At 39.4% G+C, this 18313-nt stretch overlaps 1 protein-coding gene across 2 annotated transcripts in view; it reads right to left on the bottom strand.

The window, feature by feature from the left end:
• Positions 1-15690, bottom strand: part of APPL1 (adaptor protein, phosphotyrosine interacting with PH domain and leucine zipper 1) — a 34194-nt gene extending 18504 nt beyond the window's left edge. Inside the window, exons 1-7 of one of the 2 annotated variants that reach the window (XM_081245228.1) lie at positions 15512-15690; positions 9880-9978; positions 8565-8624; positions 7973-8044; positions 5391-5478; positions 3547-3588; positions 2930-2988 (exon numbers count right to left, since the gene is read on the bottom strand). In XM_081245228.1, the coding sequence (XP_081101354.1) occupies positions 2930-2988; positions 3547-3588; positions 5391-5478; positions 7973-8044; positions 8565-8624; positions 9880-9978; positions 15512-15565 (474 nt within the window). In that variant the 5' untranslated portion in view covers positions 15566-15690. The remainder of the gene's footprint in view (positions 1-2929; positions 2989-3546; positions 3589-5390; positions 5479-7972; positions 8045-8564; positions 8625-9879; positions 9979-15511) is intronic. The other variant, XM_081245227.1, reaches the window with a different exon arrangement.
• Positions 15691-18313: the final 2623 nt, after the last annotated feature.

Here is an 18313-nt window from a genome sequence, read left to right on the forward strand (position 1 = left end):
GCCCATGAGCCATGGCCGCTGAGCCTGCGCGTCCGGAGCCTGTGCTGCGCAATGGGAGAGGCCACAACAGTGAGAGGCCCACGTACCGCAAAAAAAAAAAAAGAAAAAAAAAAGCAGCATTCTACACATAGCTATGAATGGTATAGTAACTGAACTAAGCAGGGCAGATAAGGTCTACCACATGGAGGAAAAGCAGACAACAGTCTGGTATTAGCTTAGCCATTAATCTTTGACCTTTTTCAGTTCACAGCATACCACTTGCCTCCTAGTTCTCTGGTTCTCTCCCTACTGCTCCTCTTTTCTTGTACTTGTTTTCCTTCACCTACACTTAAACTATGTCCCTTGAGTTCTTGTATTCAGAAAACAAATATTTATTGAGCACCTGTTACATAACATACACTGTCTCTTCTCTTTTCCTGCTTTCCATAGAATACCAAAGCAAGTACCAAGAATATTCTAATACACCAACGACTCCCGAAGTTTTATCTCCTGCCCCTCACTCTCCCAGTTGTCAGAGGAAGCAGTTCTCCAGATGGGTCCTTTATGCGTGAATGTGTGTGTGTTGTGTGAATGTGCTGGAAATGTACAAAACTGAAGACAGTATCCTCACAAAACCTGCTCCTCTACTTTGTTTCTTAGCTCTCTTAATTTTTCCTAGATCCATCCCATCAACCAAGAATTTTGGGACTCATTTTTTATTCCTCCTCCTACCATAAGTCTTGTCAATTCTACTTGTGAAGTATCTTCCAAAAGTATTCCCTCCTCTCCACTTTCAATAACAACCTTAGCTGAGACTCTCCTAATATCTTTGCCGACTATTCCAATACCTTTTCATTGGATTCCCTCTAGTCTTGTCCCCTTCATATTTCCACTAATATTTTCATTCTGTTATCACAATTGCATGGTGTCACTCATCTACTTAAAATCCTTTGGTGGCTGCCCACTCCCGCTAACATACATTTTAGTCATTAACATAGTAACCTGGCCCCAAACTACCTCTTTCTTGTCGTTTGGCCATACCTCCCCCAAATACATCCTATGCTCCAGACACACTGAAATGATTATATTTCCATTATCAAAATTATTGATAGAAATAATAATAAAATCTATAAGCCAGGTACTCGGCATGCATTCTCCTTCCTCTTCACAACTACTGAGTTTTTTTGATAGAGAGATTAAGTAACCAGTGTAACTAAACCAAACCAGCTTATTTGACCTCAGGAAAATAAGCGGCACAGCTGATACTAGTTCCCAACCAGTCTGATTCCAGAGCCAGTGCTCTTAACCTTTACACTCTCCAGACTCTCCCATGTGCTTCTGCAAAGGCCGTTTTTCTTCCAGAAATGCCCTCTCCCCCAATCCCAAACCACTGACATCTGCTCAGCTTCAATGCAAATGGCACCTCCTTAAAGTGTAACCTTTCCCAACTTACCAATCAAAGATATACTGTCCTCTCTCTGCTCTCCCAGCATTTTGTTAAGACTTCTTTACTGCACTTAACTCAGTGTTAATTCATGTGTTCTCTTCATCCTTGTATTCTGGCAGCTGCTCTAGTCACATGCCTTCATACAGGAAGCCTTTGATAGATGTGGATTATCCACTCCTTGAGGGCAGAGGTGGAGCCTACTCACATTGTTTCCCCATAGTACCCAAAATATAGTAGGTGCTCAATAAATTTTTCAAATAAATTGAATTAGTGGAAGAATGTTTTTAAAAATACCTGGAACAGCCAGAGGCAATGTAAAATAAAACAAAGTTCATACTTAGAGCCTTAACTGCTTCTCTATGGCAAAGTAACAAAGTAATGTAGATCTGAAAATGTATGTATTTTATAAATATTTGCACCATCAAGTAATCAGTGAAAGCAGATCTTTGTACTGAATTTGTGAGAGAAACATTCCCTTTTTGGGTCACAGTGGCTGTTGCACAGTAATCATACCCAACTGTGGATTCCCAGAGTGGTCACTGTGTCCCTACCAGCAGCCGCAGCCAAGGCTGCAGACGCCAATTCCTGGGCACAGAGACCACCTCACTCACAAGCATCTAGCGGAGGCCTACTCTGATCGAGCCTTGGACTAGACACTGAGAGAGGAATGATCTTAAGGAGCAGCTAGATGAACTTGTTAATACTCTGTTCTTTGTTCTTTACTCAAATGCATTTCTCCTCAAATGTAGTATAATATTTCTGAATTTCACTCCTTGAAGAAGCATAAAAAAATATATACATACATATATATATATATATATATATATATATATATATATATTCCCTGTAAATGAGGAGGTCTTCAAAACAGAATTTCATTCAATTATGTATGTAACAATTCAACTTTTTAACCACTGTATATCAGAACACACTTTTGAATACATATATAAAACAAATGCAGTGTTATCAAAATACAAAGCAAAAGGATGTTACACCTGGGCATCAATTACATTTTTGGAATAGTTATGTTTACTTATAAAACTCTATCAACAGAAAAATATTTTGTTTAAAAAGACAATTATTGGGCTTCCCTGGTGGCACAGTGGTTGAGAGTCCGCCTGCAGATGCAGGGGGCGCGGGTTCGTGCCCCGGTCCGGGAGGATCCCACGTGCCGCGGAGCGGCTGGGCCCGTGAGCCATGGCCGCTGAGCCTGTGCGTCCGGAGCCTGCGCTCCGCAGGGGGAGAGGCCACAGCGGTGAGAGGCCCGCATAACGCAAAAAAAAAAAAAAAAAAAAAAAAAAAAAAAAAAAGACAATTATTAGTTGTCTGATAATTAACAATTAACAGAAAGGCTTTGAAATAACTAGAAGGAAAGAATAAACTAAGGGCAATACAGCAAAGCATACAAAGCAACTGCTGGCTACCATTTTTAAACTGGAAAAACGAGACCACCTAATGAAACAGTTGTTAATTGTGATACTGAAGGAGTAATATGTATCACACCTTGTCATTTTCTCTTTTTTTTGACAATCTGCTATATCTGTTAATTGCAGCATCATGATCTGGAAAACAGAAATGACTATTAACAAAAATACAACAGTACTTTGCAAAACTTATAAGTGCTTTAACAGTTTTCACATGTGCATCTTTCAACAAATGTACTAAAGCAAAATAAGAATTCCCTACTATGTGATCACTCCACCCAAATGTTCCCCACAGCCAAATTTCCCCCTAAAGTATGTTTCTGTTTATTAAATTGGTAAAAACATTTAATTCCAAGGAAACAGTAGTCCACTAAAAGTTTTTTGAAGTATTTTTTAGTACAGAAATAGCAAATGCCCATTAAAGAAAATATGGAATAGACAGGAAAATAAGGAAGGGAAAATATACCACCTTCTTAGGTATTATGAAGATAACAAACCACAAGATTTAACTTCCTTTAAAATATTTCTTCTAGCATAAATAGTGCAACTTAAATAACAAGGATTTAAATAATATTCACTTAAACTTTTAATTAGGTTCATTCTTTTCAATTATTACATAAAATCTGGCCACAGATTTGTGTTGATAAAGAAATGCATCATTACAAGAAATAAATGTACAAAGTATTCAGAGCTTACCATTACTAGCAATCTGAAACACTTCCTTTAATGTCAATATTTCTGGAAAAGTTCAAGAATAATTTCAGTTTAGCATATTTATGAACTATCTTAAATTTTGTTTAGAAAACAGTAACTGCCATTTAAGCTACTATTAAAACTCCAAATATTTCAAAGTTCAACATTCTAAGTGAAAAAGTTATTGTGTTTCAACTAGCCTAACATTTACTATCATTAACAACAGTTACACCACCAGAAATTGTACCTGCCACAAATTGTTATACGACCCAAAAACAAAATTTTAAAACCATTGCAGGGCTTCCCTGGGGGCGCAGTGGTTAAGAATCTGCCTGCCAATGCAGGGGACATGGGTTCGAGCCCTGGTCTGGGAAGATCCCACATGCCATGGAGCAACTAAGCCCGTGGGCCACAACTACTGAGCCTGCGCTCTAGAGCCCGCGAGCCACAGCTACTGAGCCCATGCACCACAACTACTGAAGCCCATGCGCCTAGAGCCCGTGCTCTGCAACAAGAGAAGAGAAGCCTGTGCACCACAATGAAGAGTAGCCCCTGCTCACTGCAACTAGAGGAAGCCTACGCACAGCAATGAAGACCCAACGCAGTCAAAAATAAATACATAAAATAAGTAAATTTTAAAAAATAACACTGCAAATTCTAAGATATACAAATGTTCTGATTTAGTACCAGAATCCAACCTATTGGTTTTTTGATACTGACTCTAATAAGTTCAAACGCTGAATGATAAAAAGAACATTTTATTGACAAGATTATGATATTCAGTCCCCTTAGATGGAGAAAAGAGGTCTTGTTTCTTGACCTTGGAAAAGATTATTCTTGAAGATTACCAAGACAAATATTAATTATATCTCTAAAATACATTTGTCTTTATTCCATGTATAATTTAAATACTTTATCATCCACTGATACATTAGTACAATGTTTTTACTCTATCTATACATACTCTGTAAATAAGTCTGTATGATTGTCTGAGATTGTAAATTGTAAGAAAGCAGAGCCAAGTCTATAAACTCTCTCATTTTATCACGTAATAATCCTAAATGGGAAAAAAAGAAAGCCACCACAAGCTACTGAGACATGGGTTGTTAGATGGACCAGCCCCTACCTCCCACCACTCCAGCCCACCAACACGCCTCACCTCCTGCGCCACTGTCCCAGTTCAGGCCCTGGTCACACCTCACTGGACTCTCACAACTTCCTAGTCCATTCTCCTAGCATCAAATCCATCCTCCAAAAACAAAGGTATACTTCTTAAAGACATCCATTGTCTTCTCTTTGCTTATAAACTCAAGTCCAACATCTTTAGCATGATCTAGTCCCAACTAATCTGTATCTAGAGTTGTCTCCTGCCATCCCCCAACACATCCAACACTGCAGCCACACTCAGTTTCTCAAAACAACACATGCATTTCTACCCATAACTCTGTGCTTTCTGGTCCTTCCAGTAGAACAGTGACTCTCTTCTCCTGGCCAATTCTTCTTCCTTGCTCAGTGCTCATGGCACATCTGTGAGGGAGCCTTTCTGACACCCTCCTCTGAGCCCCCACAGCACCTTGCTCATCCCTAATTATAAGAGTACCAGAATTATCTGTTTACCCATCTCCTTCTCTGGGCTTTCCCAAGGGATGTGACACCTTATTCATTTAAGTACTCCTCAGTATCTAGCTTAACATCTAGCAGGAGCTCCTGTAAATGTTTAGCAACTAATTAAAGTAAAAGTGACACTTGCTACAGTCAGAAATGGTTAAGGTATAGAGTATTACAAATTTTACAAGCAGTGATCTTCCAACAGCTAATGAAAGTAAACATAAGCTTGACTTCAATACCTTTCAGATCTCTTTCTTTAAACTGGGTAATGGGGAACATCATGGCATCAGCAAGCTGCGTTGAAAGTACCGCATGACAAGAGCTAAGCTGGTAAAAGAAAGACCAAAAAGGCCAAATAACTACAAAGAGACAATCAACCAGCATTATGGAAACTGAACAAAACCTAGTAAAAAGCTGTTGGTATAGGGATTCCCTGGCAGTCCAGCGGTTAAGACTCTGGGCTTCCACGGCAGGAGGCACAGGTTCAATCCCTGGTTGGGGAACTAAGATCCTGCATGCCAAATGATGCGGCCAAATAGTTAAAAAAGGTACTGATACATTTACATAAGGGAACCCTAAAATTATGTGATGTTATCACATAATTAGGTGACAGGCAAAAATATTCCATTTAAAACTCTCAGAAGAAAACATGTGATAACCTTGAATTTAGCAATGGTTTCTAAGATATGACACCAAAAGCACAAGCAACCAAAGAAAATATAAACTGGACTTCATCAGAATTGAAAACTTTTGTGCATCAAAGGATACTATCAAGAGAATAAAAAGACAACCCACAGAATGGGAGAAAATATTTACTAATCACATATCTGATAAGGGACTTGTATACTTTAGAATAAAGAACTCTTAAACTCAATACTAAAAGACAACCCAATTAAAAATTGGGCAGGGAATTCCCTGGTGGTCCAGTGATTAGGACTCCTTGCACTCACTGCCGAGGGCCCAGGTTCAATCCCTGGTTGGGGAACTGGGATCCCACAAGCCATGAGGCGTGGCCAAAAAAAGTAAAGTAAAATAAACATGAAAAAATAAACATAATTTTTTTTAATGGGCAAAGGTCTGAATAGATACTTTTTCAAATATATACAAATGGTCAATAAGCATAGGAAAAAATGCTCAACATCATTAGGCTTCAGGAAAATGCATATCAAAACTACAATGAGGGGGCTTCCCTGGTGGTGCAGTGGTTGAGAGTCTGCCTGCCGATGCAGGGGACACGGGTTCGTGCCCCGGTCTGGGAAGATCCCACATGCCGTGGAGTGGCTGGGCCTGTGAGCCATGGCCGCTGAGCCTGCACGTCCGGAGCCTGTGCTCCACAACAGAAGAGGCCACAGAAGTGAGAGGCCCGCGTACCGCAAAAACCAAACAAACAAACAAACTACCATGAGATTCCACTTCATACCCGCTTAGATGGCTATAGTAAAAAAAATTAATGAAAATAACAAGTGTTGATAAGGACGTGGAGAAATTGGAACACTCCTACATTACTGGCAGAAATGTAAAATTGTGCAAGAGCTGTGGAAAACAGTTTGGCAGTTTCTCAAAAAGCTAAACATAAAATTATTATATGATCCAGCAATTCCCCCTCCTGGGTATATACCCCCCAAAACTGAAAACTGGCGTTTGAAAACACAAAAACAAAAAACTTGTACATGAATGCTCCCAGCAGTACTGTTCACATTAGCCAAAAGATGGAAAACAACCCAAATCAAATGTCTGTCAACTAATGAATGGATAAATAAAATGTGGTATACATACAATGGAATTTTATTCAGCAAAACAAAATAAGAGCAAAAAAATGAAATTCTGATACTTTCTACAACATGAATGAACCCTGACAACATTATGCCAAGTGAAAGAAGACAGACGCAAAAATCCACAAATCGTATGAGTCCATTTGTGTGAAATATCCAAAACAGGCAAATCCATACTGACAGAAAGCAGATTTGTGGTTGCCAGGAGCTGAAGGGAGGAAGGGAGTGACTACTTAATAGGCACCTAGTAGGTTTCCTTTGGGATGATGATGAAAATGTTCTGGAACATCAGTGGTGGTTGCACAACATTGTGAATGTGCGAAATGTCATTAATGGTAAATTTTATATATATTTTACCACAATAAAAAATTCCATTTCCTATAAATATTTCTTTAAATTGATCTCCTGTGACAATATTTTGCTATGATGTGTTATTAAAATATTTCAAAAAACTACTTTTCCAGTTAAGAGACTAGAAAAGACAGAACTACCTAATGGCTCATCTGAAAAGAAGAGCTTTCACTGCAGTAGTACAAAATAGTTATGGATGGATTCTCCGAACATTTCTCACCACCTTGCTTCCTCTTGGCTTCTAGGTCTTAATGATTTGTTCTGCTGACTGGTAGAGAAATTAAGGGCTGGTATTGGTTGTTTGGGAAGGAAGGATTAATGAAATGAATGGTAAAATACTGCTCAATGTAAAAAACCGAGAAACCATAAAGAGCCCAGCTATGGCTAACAGCTTAACTCTTTCTCTCCCTGCCTACATCAAACTACACAATTAAAGGCTGAATGGTACATGAAAGTAGAGAGAGCACATCTATATGCTTATTCCTTGAAAACAATTTGCTTTAATCAGACAAAGATAGTGTTGTTTTTACAAGACAGCCACCAAGATTTGGAAATAAGGCGCTTCTTTAAATAGTAATCTTTTATCATTAAGATTTACTCATAAAATCATAATAATAAAACTTCCCAATAAAAGCTAAACAACTTCAGTAACTTAATTATAAGATCACTTATACAAGCAAAATAAAATAAGCATTTACCTCATCTATAACTTTTGAAAACTGTTGCAAAGTAGAACTCATAACTTCATCATCACCCCCCAGTGGAAAACGCTGAAAAGTGAGAAACAGAGATGAGGTAAAGGTCCAATGCTGTATGTCTTTTGTGAGTGACATTATAATTTTTAAATAACTTCAGCAAACTTCTAAAATTTTGAATAAGCTCTAAAAACATCGTTTTAATAAAATAACGTAATTCATATAAGTAGTACACATTAATTAAAATGTTTGCTAAGTGACCAATCAACATGGTGTACAGGAATGTACACCATACTAGAAGTTCAAAGATTTAAAATTAGCTCCAATTTCTCTACTAGCCAGCTGTGTAATCTTGAGCAAGCCTCAGTTTCTTCATTTGAAAAAAGAGAGGTAAATTAGATAACCTCTGTGTCTAACATTAAATCATTAAAATTATTAGATATAAGTGCATAATGGAATTTCAATGGCATATCAAAATTACCTTCTGTGAATCCCAAAAGGCTTAGAATTATTGATAAGAAATTCTATTTATCTATACAGATACTGTATCACTGCATATTTTAAATTATACTTTTAAAACTTTCATATATAGTACCTGTTTTTCATATTCTTTTAAAAGTTTTGAAGTCAGGTGTGTTGCTGCACTTAATTCATTCTACAGGAAAAGATGAGCATTCAAATTAAAACAGTAGTACAGATTAAGAAAAAAGTTTTAATTGAAGATTCCTATGCCACTTTTATTTATCACTTAACATAAATATTGTACAACATGTTCCCAAAACCCCTCATTAAGCCATTGGAAAGGGAACTACCACTAAGCACCTTAAAGGGAAACTCAAACCATGAAATAGACACCGTCAAGGAATTCAGCAGTGTTCCAGGTGTGTGCTTTTTCTTTTTAGCTAATAAAAACGATTAGTTAAAGCTTTAAAGCTAGAAGTAAACTGTACACAAAGCTATCCAGAATCTTCAGAGAGTCTACATTGATAACTGATTATCCCTCTCTAGATGCTGATACTAGAAAATGATAAGCATTTAATAACATACAACCATATGACCTAGTCATACCATATAACAATGTAGCCATATGAAGAAAATACTTTTTTTAATTTAAAGGTTTTTTTTCAGTGATGAATATAATGACATACGTAATGTTTCTTTTACATATTAATCTGTGTGGTCAGAAATCAAATTCTTGAGCGACCTATCACTAAGAAAAATAAGTAAGTAACTATCACAGTAACTTTAAAGTATATAACGAAAATTTGAGTCCAGAAAGAAGAGAAATTGAGAAGGGGCAAAAAAAGAAACTTGTACACTTAATTAATCCCAAAGAGAGTTTATCATAGAACCCAGGTTGCTGTTAAGGCTTATAATTAAGTTACATAAACAGAGCCTCAAATCTTATGCCTGTTCAACCAAAATAATCTAGTCACATCCTTTTAAAATTCATCTCCTAGTACCCCAGAGCTATATCTACTCTTTATTACCTTCTATCTAGATAGAGGCTAGTCTACTTTCAAATCCTCTGCTCAAAAAGGGGAAGTATCCCATAAGATTAAAAGCATGATTAGGGAAAATACTGGTGGCAATACAGGGTTTTAAGTCAAATCTTACGCAAAGATCACTATCAATGAGTTTCACTAAGAAAGTCCTTACTATGTTTGGGGAAAAGGAGTAGATGCTTCCATCTTCATCACTTTTGTAGTGCTACAAACTATACACTAGTAATTGAAATGTAAGCTCTGTAATACAAAATCCTTAATGTTCATTCATCCATTCAACAAATGTTTATTACTATGCACCCTGGACAGGGCTAGGCACCAGTAAATAAGACAGACACTATCTCTGTCCTCATGGGCTTAAAGATTTATTTTATAAATGCACTGAGTCAGCCTTTAGTTCTTTACCTGTGCATCATAAATCCGATGCATAGCTTGATACAACTGGTTCATATAGTTGGAAATAGCTGTAGCATCTTCTTCAAATACACCCAGTAAAGACCTTGTCTGTATAAAATAAAAGCAGTAAGTTTATGTTAACCATTATATAAATCAAGTGGAAATCTTTTTTTCCTAAAAGATGGAAAATTCACAGGATATTAGAACTCTAACAATTCTGAGTTTTGATCTATTTTGATAGTAATGCCAAGACGCTGGGGTTCTTTATTCTCAATTTCATTAAAACAGATAGATTTTCCAACTATGTTATATAAACCTTAGAAGGAACAACAAAGGTATATTTTTATGAATTAAAAAGTCTGTAATTAAGAACAAATCTACAGAATCAGTCAAGACTATATTAACAGTATTCCATGTATAAATATTTTAAATATCTTTTTTCAGTATAACTTAGTATGATTATTTCCCTCTCTCTCTCTCTCTCTCTTTTTTTTTTTTGGCTGTGTTGGGTCTTCATTGCTGCACAGGGGCTTTCTCTAGTTGCAGCAAGCAGGGGCTACTCTTCGTTGCGGTGCGTGGGCTTCTCATTGCAGTGGCTTCTCTTGTTGCGGAGCACAGGCTCTAGGTGCATGGGCTTCATTAGTTGCGGCACGTGGGCTCAGCAGTTGTGGTGCACAGGCTTAGTTGCTCCACAGCATGTGGGATCTTCCCGGACCAGGGATTGAACCCGTGTCCCCTGCATTGGTAGGCGGACTCTTAACCACTGTGCCACCAGGGAAGTCCCTGATTATTTCTCTTTCTCCATAGTCTCTTCTAGTAGTGCCAAACTCCTCCCCATCATAATCCAAAATAACACCATAGTATCCCTTCCCCTCCCCAACATGGCCTGTAAAATGCTAACTAGGTTTTTTCTGAGTGCAGAATTTGGAATCATTTTTCTTCTTTTTTATACATTTCTATGTTGTTAGGCTTTTTTTTTCCCCCACAATGAGCATGAGCATGTAAATATTACCTTCACTTTAAGAGTAAAAACTTGTCAGTCAGTAAATGTTAAGACTGTCAATAAAAAGGATCAGAGATAAGGAAACTCAGCTTAAAGGCAAAGTATGTTCACCTTTTTATATCCCAAAGGCAGGATAAGAATTAAATTCCAACAATTATTGAGATAACTACAGCTTAAGATCTAAAAGATGACCTTGTACTTTTATTCTACAAATAGTTAATTTATACCTCAGCCTTAGAAGCTGGTTTCTAAAAACCAACTTATTCCTTAGCTTCCTATTTTCAGAAGAGAAAGCTAAGTCACTATGGTTGTTTTAAAAAGCAGTGCAAAATCATTATGCCAGTATATGAAGTCCAAGTTATCTCAGTCTTCTACTTCCCCATGCCCCAGAGATTTAGATCTGGCAGAATCTTTTTATTTTTTAGCTCTAGTGCCCTACTGCCATTCCCCAAGTGCTATTTTAAGATGTAAAAAAGAAAGCATCATGAAATCTTGTTTTGCTAGTGCCATTCTTAAGAGAAGTGTGCCACTTACATTGTTTTTCTTCAAAAATTAGCATTCTAATTCAAGGAATAACACATTTATGCAAAAATGTGTAGTGGACTTAAATTTAAAACATGTTCTTAGCCTCAAACAGGGTTGAAACAGCTTCCTTATGTAAAGCTAATAAGATTGAGTTCAACACTGTATAATGACTGTTTAAAGTTAGCAGCTTACAAACATGCAATCAATTTGGTACCATTTCACTGAATCTATGACGGCGTCCACTGTGAGCTGTGCCAGTTTAATATACCACTGTCACAAACAAAACAATGCTGGCAATTAAGCTATGAATTCAGGTTTTCTAATGTCTTGAAGTTTTTACTTTATATTTATGGAAACAGATCTTTAACAGAATTTTTTATATAACTCTCATATAAACACAAAAAGAAAACACAAGTTGCACAAATTTAATATAACCCTAAAATTTCAACTCTTGTGCATAATTTTTTGACATAAGAAGACACCGCTAGCCATGTTTTCACATCCAATATTATTCTGTGCCACGAGCAGGTGACAAATATTTCTCAGAAGTGCTCCACTTTTTTTTTTTTCTTTTTGCGGTATGCGGGCCTCTCACTGTTGTGGCCTCTCCCGTTGCGGAGCACAGGCTCCGGATGCGCAGGCCCAGCGGCCATGGCTCACGGGCCCAGCCGCTCCGCGGCATATGGGATCCTCCCAGACCGGGGCACGAACCCGTATCCCCTGCATCGGCAGGCGGACTCTCAACCACTGCGCCACCAGGGAGGCCCTTGAAGTGCTCCACTTTTATCTCCAATATTTTCTTCCAAATTATTGATACCCAGTCAGCAAGTTTTGATGGCAGCACTTGCTTCATGTTACTAGCTGTCAAAGAAATATTTTCAGACAAAAAACAAGACTGATAATCCTTCAAGTGGTTGTGAATTGATTTGTTGGCTGAACATTAAAAGGCTGCACTTGGCCACTCATGTCACTAGGAGAAATAACCAAGTGTGTAGATTTGCAGGCAATTACAAGTAAAACAACATCAATTGTAAGGGGCATCTCAATATAAGAGATGTCAAAATGTGAATTTAAAAAAAAGTACATCTCGGGCCTCCCTGGTGGCGCAGTGGTTGAGAGTCCGCCTGCGGATGCAGGGGATACGGGTTCGTGCCCCGGTCTGGGAGGATCCCATATGCAGCGGAGCGGCTGGGCCCGTGAGCCATGGCCGCTGGGCCTGCGCGTCCGGAGCCTGTGCTCCGCAACGGGAGAGGCCACAACAGTGAGAGGCCCGCATACCGCAAAAAGAAAAAAAAAAGTACATCTCATAATCTTTGAGTATTTCATCTTATGCCAAAGAGAAAAGCCTCCATTTGGGATTGTAGTTTGCCTTCACAGTTCTAGCTTAGATGGATCATTGATAAGATTTTTATCTACATATAAAATCAATTATTTTTTTAAAGATCATATATTTTCTTACTAAATAGAAAGTTTAATTTTGTTTCTGATTTTCAAAACAACATATAAGCATTGATAAGGCATCTAGTATAGTCTTAAGATTTCCTACTTCAACAGATGGTATCTTTTGCAGAATGGTATGGTTTGTGCAAGATAATTCTAAAGATGTGTATGTGCAATCAGCTGGATTTGGACTTGCAAATATACCCCTATTTTAATACTTCGTTACTTTAAATTAAAACTAAAAAAGGACAATTGTAATTCAGGGTAGTCTTTCACGACTCCCAGGCTCTAACTTTTTTACATAGCAACTGGCAGGCCATTTTTGACTAGGATCAAATAATCTAATAAAAACATCTCTATCAGGAGCTTTAGAAGTTTTCCTCCTCTTTGTTACTCAACTTCTTGGACTCTATCCTAGATACATAGTCCAGATGAGAACAAAAATTGATGCCCAAAAGCATTAATCTTAGCACTATATATAAAAGCAAAACTTGGGAAAAACTCTAAAAGTCCAACAACAGGACAACTATATTAAGTGAGTCAAGGAAATGTTCAACCTTTGAATTTTTTATTCAGTATGTAATAACGTGTGAAGGTACTTAAGCTACAATGTGTAGTTAAAGCCAAATAAAAATCATTATGTACAATATAATCTCAATCACATTAGAAGGTGTAAGAGAAAAAAACTAGAAAAAAGAAAGCAAACTGTTAACAGAGTTTGCTGCTGGGCGCACGACCGGTAACTGTGTGCTTTCTGTATCTTCCAATTTTTCTGAAGGAAACAACTATTATTTTTATAATCAAGTACAAGGATTAAAACATTCACTATCTATAACAGCTGAAGTTCAGAGAAGTTAAGTGACTTGCCCTAAGGTAGAAGGTACTAAGCGGCAGTAATGACTAAAACCCTTATATCCTGAATCCCCAATCCAGGGCTTTCCATCTTGCCACAGGTTTTCCCCAAGAATTGCTTCTCAGTGTCTTACCCTTCTAAATCCCAGTTGTCCCAATTAATTTTCCCAAGTAAACATTAACTAGCTCAAATTTACTACGAAAGACTATCAACGTGGCTTTTTCATTAAAAATTACCATAAAACTAATACTAATACAGCACATGCTTGTAAAAAAGAAGCTCAAGTTGTAAACTAATTGTGTGAAAAGTTCAAGAAATTAGATGAGTCAAGAGATTATACCCTCCTAAGTCATGGCTAGGGCACTGTGTAACCCATTCTGAGCAGTGTGTAATCTTTATGAGCTGTAAAAGTGAGCCCAGGTATGAGAAGAAAGGTAAGGCACCTGTTGAGTCTTATAAAATAAAAAACTAAAATGACAAAAGTACACCTGACCAATACATCCCACAAAATTTTTGCTGAACATCTGAAACAAATGTAGCTTATTACTTTATACTACAGAAATCGTTAAGCATTTGAACTGGCTCTTCTGGCAGTCAAAATAAGCCAAGAAGTCAGTTTCTCTTTGTGTCAATATAGGCTGATAAGAGTACATTACCAGCAGGCAACTGGCCTGTGAAGATAACTTTCAGCGTGAAAAGAAAAAAAAAACAAATCAATTCCACAATCAGAGCCCAACTTCAACTTAGCAATCAAAATTGGCACCACATCCATGGCAGACATATCATACAGTAAAGGGGGATCCAGCCCCTCCCTCCTGTTCTTTTGGAGTCATATTAAACCGTCAAGACACATGAAATATGTGCAGTTGTAGTTCTAAATGAACAACATTTCAGAAAATTTTCTTCATTCTAAGTGGTAGCCAACCAGCAACACCGTCTTAAATCCCTTATTGTGTAAGAGAGGCCTAGGGATGAAGTTTCTCAACCCAAGTTACAGCGCCTACCAACATGGTTTTAACATCGCTGATTTCATTCTTCAGTACTGAAAACATCAGTAATGGTTACGTTTTCCTAGACTATCTTAAGCTAGAGCAACCACACTAGCATCATCCCCATTGCACAAAACACAGGGCTTTTATTTTGATGAGTTTATTAGAGCCAAGTCTGCAACGAGGGCGCAGCAGTCGTGGAACCGCGAAGGCGCCGTCCTCCACTCGGCGTGCATGGCCCGAGTGACAGCGGCTACACTCACGGCCACGACACTCGGCCGGGAGGCTCCGGGACCCTTGACGGGCTTCGCCGAGGACTCTACGCACGGGCATGTCAAGAGCCTTTCAGCATCTCTCCCCCCCCCCCGCAAAATTATCCATTTCCTTCCCTAGCTTGGTAAGAAATCATTAAGTCTACGGGGTCTTTTCTCCTTCTGCATTTTCTCCGAAGAGGTTTTCGAAGAGAAAATTCCAGGATCCGGATTTACCACCTCACATCACGGCGATTATAAAGCATCTTTTGTCAAATACAAGGGAGCCCCGCGCGCGTATGTGACCGCCGGGCCCACGAGCCAAGGCGGCCGGGGCTCGGTCGCAGCCTGCCGACATCCCAGACCCCGCGCGCGGCTCTCGGCCCAGCGGCTCAGGCCCACGCGGGCCTCGGGAGGGCGGCCCGGCCTCCGCGCTCGGGGCGCCGCCCGCTACCGGCGGGGGCACTGGGGGGCGGCGCCCACCTAGGCCAGGGCTGGCACCTGCGGCCGCGGCGGCGCCAGGCCTGGGGTCGGCCAGCCCCGCTCCTTCCCTTGCAGCCCGCCGCCGCCTGCGCCTCACCTGCGGGCTGTCCTCCAGCGTCTCCTCGATGGGCAGCTTGTCGATCCCCGGCATCGTGGCGGAGGGAGGGCGGCAGCAAAAGACGCGGCGGCCGCCCACAGCTCCCGCGCCCGCCTGCCTGCAGCAGCTGACCCCGACCCGCCCTCTCTCGATGGATCTGCCGCCCTCGCCAGGCGCCAAGGGGCCGTACCGCGCGGGAAATCCCGCCTCCTTGGACTGACTGCTCCGCCTCCCTGCGCGCCCATTGGCTTTCGGCGACGCCCGTCACCGCGACGGGGCTGGCCTGGAGGTTCCTTCACTGCACTGGGCTTGCCTGCGAGCTTGGGCCTCCGACGCGGCGGGGGAGGCCCTTACTGCCAGCCCTGCTTCCGCGCGTTTGGTTGTAAATCGTAGGGGACCGTCTTCCCCTAGCAAGGCGTGTGTCTCCTGGAAACAGAGCTTCGAGTGAGGACAGCACTGGGGAATTTGGGGCGGTTTGACTACTCCCGCAACATTTTTCGTCAGAGACTATGAAGGAGACCTCCCTGCTGGCGCCTTCTTGAGTTTCCTCAAATTATAACCTTCCCAACCCGGCCTGAAGCGTCCAGTTTCCCCTCTCCAGCAAAATGGTGCTGGCTAACTCAGACCTGAGCGATCAGTTGTGTCGTTAACTTGGCTTTCTGGTAAATTCATGGACAGTAGACTCCGTAAGATTTTTTTCTGAGCACTTGCATATCAGTATATTCAGTTAAAAACATGACTTTGCTGCCAATTCGTCAGTTCTTACCTGGCCTTGAGAGACTGACACGCCACAATTCAGACTTCCATATTTCCTATAAATCACAAAACATCTTTTTAAAGTCAGGGTGCACTAATTTATTATGCTGGTAACAGATTAGCATTTCTGTTAAAGTTTTGGAAGAATCGTTAAATAGCTTCTTCAGCCTCTGTTTTTACAGGAAAGAAAAGTGAAGCTCTACTTCTAGAACTCGGCCTGGATTAGAACTTCTGCCTCTTTTGTCCATCTCTATATGTCCACATTCCTTAGAGAAGAATCATTATACAGAGAAAATGGCAGAATCACTAGTGTCTAAATATCTAGCCATTAATCCCACCAATCCATACCATTTTCATTCAAAGAAGTATAAGAAGTATAAGAAATGCTGAATAAAAATTATTAGTTGCCCGATTCCACAGATAAATTGGAATAAATCCAGGTACAGTGGAACAAATCCAAATACAGTAACCGGAATGGAAGTTACTTATTTTAAACTCAAATACTAGATTTTACCATGATCTCTTGAAGGAAAAATAGAATCAAGTTTTTAAAGTTTTACCAGGTAGACTTGCAGTATAGTTTCACAGAATAATCCTTAGATTTCAATAAACTTTCAATAAGAGCTCTCCCCTTAGATTGTTTATCAACTAGTCACCCTGTAGAAGAGATCTTTAGTTTTTGAAAGGTGGTTTGGAGGCAGTTCTTACAGTGTTACTGGTTCCCAGCTGCTTGGATGTACCCGGCATCATACAGATCTCAGCAATACAACTCTGGCCTTCGACATTTCTTGTCTATCAGCACGGTGGCATGCAACCTGGCTATAAAGAAGGAAGACTTTCAGGGTAAGTAACATTCTTGGTTGAACTGTAATTAGATTATAAGTGAAGAAGAAAAAAGTTAGTGACAATTGATAAGAATCAGGAGTAAGTGACACATGAAAACAAAGTGAAGAAGAGTTATATGGTGCAGCTGAAGAGGTTCAGCCAGTTAACTTGGCCAAACTAAATAATTCCAATGAGAAATTATCTTAGGTATCTGAATTATCTGGGTGGGGTATTATCATCAAGTTAAATGGTTTGCTTTTTTGTATGTTACGTGCACCTAAACTGTGCAAGGATTCTCAAGAGGCTATTATATTATCAGAGAGAGGCAAGGAATTCTTGCCAGGCTCAGCTGATTAAAAAACAAAAACAAATTGACATTCAATTGGGTGGAGAGGCAGTTTAGTCAAATTATAAAGCTAGAAAGAATCTTAAAAGGCTTTCCATTTGGATCCTCTAGCTTTAGGCTAGTTCACTCTGCTCAACCAGAAAAATGATTGTATTTCCTATTTTAAAACACTTCTAAAACTGCAGAATTGCAGTCTCCTTTGATAACCAGTTTAAGTTTAATCAGCCTAAGTTCTGTACAGTTGACCAAACTCGGTTCCTTTTATACAGGAAATGAGGCTTGTTCAGAGAATGCCTCAAGGGTTACTGGAGACTTGTGTGGGTAGCGTAATAAAAACTGGCCAGCAGGTTAATTTTATGGAAGGCAAGGCAGGATTAAACGACATCCACCAAAGAATTCATTGAGACGTTTCACAATATAATTTACAACAAAAAGACATACAGTCTTGTAAGTAAATTTGTTAATTATTAGTCTCCTAAAATTATATTTGATCCTCTTATAACTAAGTTTTTACATGATACCTCTTGAAGTTCTGGTCTGCGGTATATAATAGGAAAGAATCCAACAACCCAAATGACAGTGGTGCTTTACCTTTTAAAATTATCCCCTTAGGTTAGTGGTTACCAGACTTATGCACACATAAAAGTCATCTGGGGGAGGTTGTTAGAATACAGATTACGGAGCCCAGCTGAAGAATCTGATGCAATAGGTCAGAGGTAGGACTGGGAATCTCCCAGGTGAATCCAAAGCAGGTCATCTCAAACCACATATTGAAAAAGTCTATCCAAAGTGGAAAATAACCATTTCCCTTTACCACATAACCTTGTATTTTAGAAAATTTAAAGGGTCAAGTAAATATTTAGGAAAGAGTCTTT

This window comes from Mesoplodon bidens (assembly GCF_964165515.1).
Source record: "Mesoplodon bidens genome assembly, chromosome: 10".
NCBI classification, from domain to species: domain Eukaryota; kingdom Metazoa; phylum Chordata; class Mammalia; order Artiodactyla; family Ziphiidae; genus Mesoplodon; species Mesoplodon bidens.